This window comes from Pagrus major, chromosome 24 (assembly GCF_040436345.1).
Source record: "Pagrus major chromosome 24, Pma_NU_1.0".
NCBI lineage: Eukaryota > Metazoa > Chordata > Actinopteri > Spariformes > Sparidae > Pagrus > Pagrus major.
The window spans coordinates 10,589,958-10,599,116 of record NC_133238.1 but is presented as its reverse complement, the minus strand read 5'-3'; the positions used below and the strand labels follow the sequence as shown (position 1 = coordinate 10,599,116).

The 9,159-nt window shown below is 42.0% G+C and overlaps 2 protein-coding genes across 2 annotated transcripts; one reads left to right on the top strand and one right to left on the bottom strand.

Annotated features, from left to right (window-relative positions):
• Positions 1 to 1,268: 1,268 nt before the first annotated feature.
• On the top strand, positions 1,269 to 4,484 carry c24h8orf74 (chromosome 24 C8orf74 homolog). Its single transcript, XM_073495411.1, has 6 exons — positions 1,269 to 1,356; positions 1,541 to 1,683; positions 2,580 to 2,781; positions 3,299 to 3,522; positions 3,873 to 4,025; positions 4,117 to 4,484. Exons 2-6 carry the CDS (start codon positions 1,561 to 1,563, stop codon positions 4,375 to 4,377), a joined length of 963 nt encoding a protein of 320 aa, XP_073351512.1. The 5' UTR covers positions 1,269 to 1,356; positions 1,541 to 1,560; the 3' UTR covers positions 4,378 to 4,484.
• Positions 4,481 to 8,663, bottom strand: LOC141020360 (L-threonine 3-dehydrogenase, mitochondrial-like). Its single transcript, XM_073495410.1, has 10 exons — positions 8,564 to 8,663; positions 7,673 to 7,854; positions 7,485 to 7,527; positions 7,207 to 7,277; positions 6,946 to 7,095; positions 6,673 to 6,845; positions 6,479 to 6,569; positions 6,204 to 6,296; positions 5,906 to 6,082; positions 4,481 to 5,824 (listed from the first exon to the last, which is right to left on the bottom strand). Exons 2-10 carry the CDS (start codon positions 7,845 to 7,847, stop codon positions 5,685 to 5,687), a joined length of 1,113 nt encoding a protein of 370 aa, XP_073351511.1. The 5' UTR covers positions 7,848 to 7,854; positions 8,564 to 8,663; the 3' UTR covers positions 4,481 to 5,684.
• Positions 8,664 to 9,159: the final 496 nt, after the last annotated feature.

Below are 9,159 nucleotides of genomic sequence, written 5' to 3'. Positions count from 1 at the left end.
AAAAATATAAATAATAACTTTAATTTGAGATTTTAGGTAGGTGTTATTTATTATAAATTTTAGGGATTTTAAAGAATTGACAAAATCAATAACCAACCAGTGTAGAGGTGGGAAAGCTCCAGGCTCCAGGCAATTGTTGTACATTTAAGGCCACTACATTTATTTGATACATAACTAGCTTCTTTGCAGATTGCATGTTGAGTAAAAGTAGCATATTTTTGAATGTATTTTTGTTTTTTGGCAATCAAAGAAAAACACCATATTTTTGAATATTGGATCTGATAGTCGCCCACAGTGTACAGTATAAACTTACATAGAAATATATATATGTATAATTTGCTTTTACTTGTATTATTAATAGGCCTATTAAAGTACATTCAGAAAATTACTTTTGATAGTTAAGTACATTCCATATCAGATGCTTTAAGACTTTATTCAAGTACTATTTCTTTCGATGGCTTTCACTTCTACCAAAGTAAAATATTTCAACTCTAATAATGGAACATGATCAATCTTTAAAGATGTTGAAAAGTGCACAATGTCCATAACAACAATAACATATTCATATTGAAGTCTGAATCTGTTCTGTAACAAAACCCTAGTGGGATGAATAGATTAGATAGAGCTTTCTCACGTGTTTCTTTTTAGATAGGAGAAATCAAACTCAGCAGAACAAGCCTGAATACAAGCCCCATAATGTTGAAAAATCTACGATTACTTTAATCCAACAAATCCAGATCATTGATCCTAAATTGATTACAACACTGGGTATGTTGTAGTAGCCTACTTTTAGTGTTTAATATTAAATGTAGAGGAGGGACCCCATTACAGTCATTTTAGGAAACATTCATTTTATGGATAAGAATGCTGAAACCCACATTTAAACTATGCTGTTATGAAAATACATGAAAACCCATTTATTTTCTAAATGTCCAACATTTTTTTTCTAGTATTAACATGTTTTTTTTTTTTTAAAAAAAGAATTAATTCTGCAGTCAGATAATCAAACTTTTATTTTTAAATCCACGACCAGAAATGTTTTGCTGATAGTTACCTTGACATAATCCCAATCCGTTATCTTTACATTAGAGACCCCTCTCACCTCCGAGTTATGCCTTGAGCAATCAGAGGAGGAGGAGGAGGAGGAGAGAGGCATAAAAAGAGAGAGAAGAAGAAGAAGAAGAAGGAGAGGAGGAGGTGGAGGAGGGGAGAGAAGAAGAGGAGTGGGATCCATGTTAAAGAGGATTAGACGTGCCTGAGCCATCTGTGTTCCCGGACTGATAAGCCTCGTTACGTACATGACAGATCAGTCACAGCTCGGTGTTCTCTCTCGCCATTAAGATTTGGAAACAACAGGTGTCAACCGACCTCAACAGGCTAATAACTATGTGGTTATTTTACTATATGTTGTGCATAATTAATTAATAAACATAATATGATATTATACATTTCCTTTAACGTCTAGTGATATGAAAGAAACCTAAAAAATAAAGCCTCTTTGAACAAGGAATCTGAACTCTGTACCCGGACGTTCCAACAGGTGCTACACGTCGTACGTACATGCGACGTAATCACGTTCACAGCGCCGTGCGTGCTTGCGTCCGTCTCCCATGGCAACCAAGTGGCCCGTCAAGGATGGATTCCCTTACAGAGAGGGAAGTAGCGCAGATAGCGAGACTGCAGGTAGGCGGCCGGACAGGTAACACCTGGAATTTGACGTTTATCGATAGAGACAGGAGGTTTTGTTATTATGGTGCATTCAAATGCTGCCAGGAATTTTTTGAACACGAACATTATCGACCCAAACATGAATTGACCGTAACGTCAACCCTAACTTCCGGTTTTTTCATAATGTCTTCCAGCTTACTGAGATGAATACTGTTTGTTTTCCTTTCTAAAGTTGTTAATTGTACGTGTACAGCCGCTAAAATACAGTAGTCAAGTACATTTTTCTGGCATTTGTACTTCAGTATTTAGCTACATTTCAAATTCATGCCACTTTATCACTCTCCTATGCTACTTTTCAAAATAAAATATCGTACGTGTAACTCCAGTTTATTTGACAGCCATAGTTAATTACTTTGCACATAACGAATTGATATACAAATAAATATAATGTGATAATAAATCTGATGCGTTGCTGTAAACTACACAAGTCTATAAGTTAAAATAGACTTTACTGTTACACCAACTAAAGAAAGTAAGATAGTAAGAAGAGTCACCTCAATAAGCAACAGTACTATATGTAAAACGAAGCATAAAAAAACAAAAAGATACCAAATACAAAGTACACCAAACCTTAATGGTCGCTATAATGACGCATTTGTATCAGCAAAAACAATGTGTGTACTGTACATGTGAGTTACTAGCTAGTTAGCTCGATTAGCCGTGCATCTAGTGGTCCAGACTGGCGGATCAGGGCACACAAAGTGTTTGTGTTTACTCAGCTCGCTCAACCTTTTTCGATAATTTTAGTGAACTGACATATTGCAGCTTTAAGTAAAACTTTGAATGCAGGACTTTATATAGATCCTACTGTGTTACAACTATGTGGTTGTGTGTGTGTGACTGTCTGACAGAGAGAGGCCGGCGTGCAGAGGCTCAGCTGTCACTTCTCGTGGCCCGAATTCTGCGATGAGCGACGGCACTTCCATCAGGAGTTTGTTTACGATGTTGCCATGTTCGCCGCGGCCCGTGGCTTCCCCTGGCCCAACGTGATCCGGGCAGCTGCGATGGCCAAAGGCATCTTCCCACAGCTGGACGGTCAGAGCAAACAGCAGGGTACTGTACATGCAGAGGCCTTGCAGGTGACGCAGTGCTTCACCTGGAGGTCATGATCACACACCTTTAATACGGCCGACAGAGACAGCACTATGTTTTTTGAGTCTTTATTTGCCAGTGATGAAAACAGGTCACTTTCTGTACCCAGTGACTCAGTGTGTTATTATCTCTTTTTGAATTTCACTTACAATAAGTGTTGATGAGATATCTAGCATCTTTTTTTAAGGAAATTGCAAGGCAACACAAAGGTAGATTATTTATGATGTAGGTAGGTTGAAAGTTGTTGTCCCTGGAACCCAAACTTGAGTGAGTCATTCCCAGTGAGTCATTCCCTGTGTGTCTTATTAAAACATTCTTCATGCTGTATTATCAATGCAGGTCCATTACACTTAGGTCTAGAAGCTTTTTTGAGCAAAGCCTCTTCTCAAAGCCACAGAGCTTAAATTTGATCTTATTCTGCTGGGGTTCTGTTTAATAAACCTCAGGCTTCCGGACTTTATTGTCTTCTATCCATCAGGTCTCGACGTACCCAAACTAGTGTCGTTCCTGGGAAAAGAGCTGCCGGAGTGTTTGCCAGACCTCGCCTCTGTCCATCGACATGAGTTCACCAAGTGGCTCACAGACACCTGCATCACCCGGAGGAGGCTTTTTCAGGCGGTGGTGGGTGGTGCTGCGAACTCGTCCATCGCTCAGCTACGCTTGGAGGTGCAGTTGCCACCCACGCCATGTCCTCTAGCACAGGTAACGAAGCCCTTCTGAAATACACTGATTACTCTGGTGATATGCTGCCCCCTATTTGTTCTATTCTTACAAATTGCACCTTTAATTTCAGGCCCTTGGAAACGTATGTTGACTTTGTACATATATTCCACGGGAGATTATTATACCTATACTCAGTAATAAGTCATATACGGTAACATTGAACGACTGAGGGACACTGACGGAGCTAGTAGCCACCATGGAGCAGAAGGATTCATTATGGCTGACCTGACATTTAATTGCAGATTGGGCTTGCATATCGAATGACTCTGCAATGAACTGATGTGTCTCTTAACCTCACTGCTGATCAGTGTATTGTGTTTTTGTTGCAGGGCACTGATGTGCAGGAGTGGGAGCGTCAGCGTCGTCGTGCCGAGCTCACCTCAATGTTGCTTGAGAAGGAGGAGAAGCTGAGGGTGCTCAGAGATGGTTCAAGGGTCACTCTTGGGGAGGTGGATTTCCCTGAGGATGAACTGGACAAAGAGGTAAGACTCACTATAAAACAGAAAACCAGGTGAGAGCATTTGGGAACATCTTTAATGAACTGACTAGCACTGTGTATGCCACTCTGTGTAGGGGGTTTTACCAGTGGTGCATGCAGCCGTGAGAGCCACAGAAGAGCAGATGATGGCGAGTCTGACCCAAGAGGCCTCCCTGCTCAGTGACATCATGCAGCTCAAACTGCAGCAGGCAGCATTGGCCACCGGGGGGCTCCACAATCCTTCAACGGCAGGTCACACTGGCTCACGTACAGCCACACCATCAAAGGCAAAGCAGCACTCAGCAAGAACAAAAAAAACAGGACTGAGGGAGTCTGGAAATTCAGGACATCAGTGAATAGAGTCAAGTGGAGGAACTGACTTTCTTGTTTGTGAATGCAACTGTTCAAAACCAAACACACCATGTTTGTGAGTGTTAATGATGATAAAGTCATATAAACTGGTTTTGAACACGTATTTATTAAAAAAAATCTGACAGAATGAAGACAGCTGCATTATAAATAACATAAATATTCAAAGAAAACAATCAGAGCTCAAATGCCCACTCCTGTTCTACACATCTCTTTCACAGAGTAAGTCATTAAGCTATTTTCCTGCATTAATTGATTCAACATCCACAAATATTTAGCACCGAGACTGCAGCCTCTAAACAGAAAGCAACAATAAAAAATAAGACAAAAATATTAAAAGCATCTAGTGCAAATGTCAAGTAGCTTTCAGAGCCTATTCTTCTTTAACTCAAACACTTTTTTTTTGCTTGCTATGACTCTCACATGCAAAACTGCATCAGGCAGCTACGGTTAAAGCACATGAGCATGTCAACTTTCCCTAAATTACCACTAGCTTGTGTTACCAGTTTCTATAGTAACAGTACCCGAGGTGTTTTTGGTCACAGTGATTATGGTGACCGGTTGGAGTGCATCTCTTTACTCAAAGCCAGCTGGATTTCAGCATGGCCCCTGAGGCAAAGCATTCAGCTGCTACAGATGACAGATGTATATTCAACAGGCTGTCATCAACTTCACATAAATACAAACATAAAGTACATTCAGAAGAGTTCAGTAACTTCAACCACACACAACAGCGATTTTGCTGGATTGATGGACAAGAAGAGGAAAATGAGACACGAGATGGATGGATGTGGAGGAAGATGAGTGCAAAATCAAATCAAAAATATGATACTGATTGGTCTAGCATGTTTTATGGCGCTGATAATAACGGTTATATCTTGGTTTCATTCTCAAATTGGTGGCCATTATCAAATCTTTAATGATGTCAAAGACTCATCTAGATTGTTTTGGTGAGTTTCCTTACGTATCACTGTCAATTGAGGATGACGCAAATAATGTTTACATCCCGTACTGTCATGAACTTGAGGCTCTCCTCCATGAGTGGATGCATGCTTTCTTCAGCTTGGTGATAGGGTGCAGTTCGGTAGAAAAAAAACAGTTCCTACATGAAAATGCTCACAACAAGGTCTGTGGACTGCACACAGAAACAATCTAGATAGACAATTACCACTACAACAAAAGTTTTCAAATTTTTGGTGATGAACTGTCCCTTTAAGGTGCAACGCTGAAGGCTCATACAAGTCACACACTTTCAAGTAAAGCTTTGAGGTGCTGCAAAAATGCTACAAACGGCTCAGTTGGCTTGTGCCAGCTGGTTGCCCGTAGTGATATGTGTCAGCATGGCCTGCACCAACTCTGAGAGGTCATACTCGTGCTTCCAGCCCCAGTCCTGCCTTGCTGCGCTGTCCTCTAATGCCATCGGCCAGCCGTCCGCTGAGGAGACAGAAAATATTTGCTGTTGTACTCAATGATTATAAAGTACCACCCCTCCATTTAATCTCACAGAAATCTCACCTATAGCCTGTCGGACAGGATCCACATTGTAGGTGACCTGGAAGTCAGGCAGGACTTTCTGGATCTCCTGGGTGAGGTTGTGTGGCGTAAAGCTCATGGCGTTTATATTGTAGGTGCGGCTGAGAAGTGTTTCTGCTGGAGCCTCCAGGATCTCCAGAGTGGCCCTGAGACAGTCATCTGGCCAGGAGGAGGAGGAGGAGAGGGAAGATAAAGAGGACGAGTACAGTGTGAATATCACTTGGAAGGTTAAATGTTGATAAGGAAAAGAAACAAACAATTTTACATACTATGGTATTACCAATGTACATCATAGGAAGCCGTGTGTCACTGCGCAGGTAGCATTCAAAACACCCACTCTTCACAGCTGCATGGAAGATCTGGACAGCATAGTCTGTGAGAGACCAGTGACGCAACAACAAGTTAGATCACATCCATTTAATGTGTTGGTGAGCTTTAGAAGTGCTTGTAGGCAGATATTATCAAGGCTAGTTGTTTCCCCCTGTTTCCAGTCTTTGTGCTAAGATAATCTAGCTGGCTGCGGAGTCCACTATCTTCCCTCTCAGACCTGCTTACCTGTGGTTCCTCCTCCAGGCTGGGAGTCAGCTGAGATGATGCCTGGATACCTGAGGCAGCGGAAATCCAGCCCGTACCTGTGGTGGTAGTACTGGAAAAAAAAAAAAGGAAACACAAAACCCTGGGCTTATAGGGACACTCAAGAAAAAAACGCAGGAATGTATTTTGAATCTGTGAGAATAATTGCGTCTCACCTCACCCATCAGCTCTGCGTGGACCTTTGCGACACCGTAGATGGTACGTGGTCTCTGCACACACAGCTCAGGCGTGGGGTCTCTGGGTGAGGATGGACCGAAGGCACCGATCGTGCTGGGGACAAACACACGCAGAGCATGTTTTGTTGCTATGTCTAATATGTTATGGAGACCTACAAAGAGAGAGAGGCTGTGCATAAGTGTCTGGCTCTAAATGCTGTCGCAACGCACCCTTAAAGAATCTTATCTTCACAGAAGTGTGTGAGCATGTACCCGTGATGTTGACCTCCTTGGCCAGCGTGACGTTGCTCTCTCCCACAGCCGACAGCACAGCCGAGTAGTGAACCAGCCAGCTGATGTTGTTGTTGACCACAATCTCCTCCAGGTTCTTAAAGTCCAGGATGTCTGAGAAGATGAATGGACCTGTGGAGGACACGTATGAACACTTTCTACCCACTCATCTGTGGACACTTTGACTCCAAGAGCCTAGTTTTAGCCCAAATTTCACAGATTAGGTTATACAAAAATACACACCATTATGGTAGACATGGTTGGGGGGTTTCCTGATGTCAGACAGGATCACGTTGTTTTTTCCAAATCGTTCCCTGAGGGTGAAACATCAGCATGGTCACTTCTGAAGAGTGAAATCATCCAAAACAAAACAGATCGACTAACCCTGAACATGACTTGATTTTTCAGGGCTTCGGGCACTTTGATCCCTTCCTGTCAATGCGCCCCAACTCTTTGCCTGGAACAATTTGATACTGAACGTGAATATGCAATTGAAAGAGTACGTTATGTGGACTCCTTACCTCAACAACTTGGCAAGCCCCACCCCTAGCTGGCCAAGCCCACCTGTAAGGATAGAAAAATAGGAAAAAGAAATAGAAAGAAACATTGAAGGGAAAATCCATTAAATCAGGAACATTTAAAGAGAGAGAATAACTGCCTGAAAAACAAAAAAAAAATGGCACAGATGATGACACGGTTCAAAACCAACCAGTGATGAGGATTTTAGGGTGGTCCGTGTCAGTGCAGGATGAAGGGGGAGTTCTCCCAAAAGCTGCAAACTGCCGTGAGGATGAGCTGATGCCACGTACTGCTGTGATCAATGCTTCCCCACTGCTCCCAGCATGCTTCACTGCACCCCTCAGCAACTGCGTCACCAGCATCATACACCTCCTACAAAGAAAAATGACAGGTGTACAGTACTTATCTTAAGTAGTTTAAAACACTGTGGGTGCATCTACTACAACAGTTAAGGTATTTTACTATGAGTAAGCAGTTGGTGCAGTCCTAAAGCCAAGACCCATGTCAGATTAGCTTCTTACAGCCTTCTGCTGACTTGGTCTATATATAAACCACTTCATCTATACATCAGACCACCTTTAAGCTTGTGAAGGAAGATTAATGTGGCCAAATCCAAAAGGCTAACCTTGACCTGTGCAAAAATAATGCAATCTAGCGAGTAGCCCTGTGTACAGTGTAGAAGCATAATGAAAACAGTACCCAAACAATTATCTAACATGTGCTGTGTATTGTTTACGAGTTAAAGACATAATGTGTGAGCGTTTTCATGTCCTTCTCGCCTTAATCAGCATCTGTGTTCAAACAAGACAGGTGCGGTTAACTAGCCGCGCTAGCCTGCTGCTAAGATAAGGCGACCTGCTACAGTCAGCAGCTGATAAGGCGGCTGTCTTTAAAGCCGCAGCAGCAGCTAACAACACGCACAAGCTAACGCTAGCCTAGCAACGGTTTAACGCCAAACGTCTGACTTTAGCTAACGTTAGCTGAAGCTTTCGTGCTTTATCTGCGCTAGCTAAAATTCAGCCGAGCCGACAGTAGACATGGCCACCCTGAAACGTTCAGTTAAAGTCCATTTGTTTCTTACTTCAGTGTGAATCCGAAAGTAAAAGACGAGCTGACAGCAGTTTGTGATGAAACAGGAGAGTAGCCGCGTGGCTATGGAGGAGGCTCCCTGCGCTGTGATTGGCTGACAGCTCGAGAGGCTTGACGACCGAGACTACTAACTTCCTGCTGTCACTTTCAAAATAAAATCATAATTGCAGACAAAGTGGTACAATTGCCTTTTATTTTGAAAACAGGATGCACACTTGATTTATAGCAAACATAATTGTCTAAGTGTCATAATAACTAATAAATGTCCGCTTTTGGAAGGGCAAATGTCTGAAAATTGACTTCCTTGTCTAATATTTAAACTCACTGACTCTATAAATACACACAAATAAAAGCTTAATGGCTTTTTGTTGTCAATCACGTAAAACTCACAAAATCATGTGATTCAATACATTTGCATTCTACTTTTTACAGTTTCCTACTTATAAAGTAGGCCACACCAGTGACATCAACTAAAATCTTCATATGAAATCTTGAGATGAATGTGAAAATTTCTTATATGTGAAAAGAGACAGTGGATTTTAACCATGTCATTTCTAGATCTGCAGGAAATAGGTCAAAGAAAGTGAA

Excerpts from the sequence above, each read along its gene's own strand:
- c24h8orf74 (XM_073495411.1), top strand. The coding sequence starts at position 1,561 with ATGCGACGTAATCACGTTCACAGCGCCGTGCGTGCTTGCGTCCGTCTC. Across the intron at positions 1,684-2,579 it reads CGCAGATAGCGAGACTGCAG|AGAGAGGCCGGCGTGCAGAG; the intron begins GTAGGCGGCCGG and ends ACTGTCTGACAG. Across the intron at positions 4,026-4,116 it reads AGGATGAACTGGACAAAGAG|GGGGTTTTACCAGTGGTGCA; the intron begins GTAAGACTCACT and ends CACTCTGTGTAG.
- LOC141020360 (XM_073495410.1), bottom strand. The coding sequence starts at position 7,847 with ATGATGCTGGTGACGCAGTTGCTGAGGGGTGCAGTGAAGCATGCTGGG. Across the intron at positions 6,846-6,945 it reads CAAGGAGGTCAACATCACGG|GTCTCCATAACATATTAGAC; the intron begins GTACATGCTCAC and ends CTCTCTTTGTAG. Across the intron at positions 5,825-5,905 it reads TCCTGTCCGACAGGCTATAG|CGGACGGCTGGCCGATGGCA; the intron begins GTGAGATTTCTG and ends CTGTCTCCTCAG.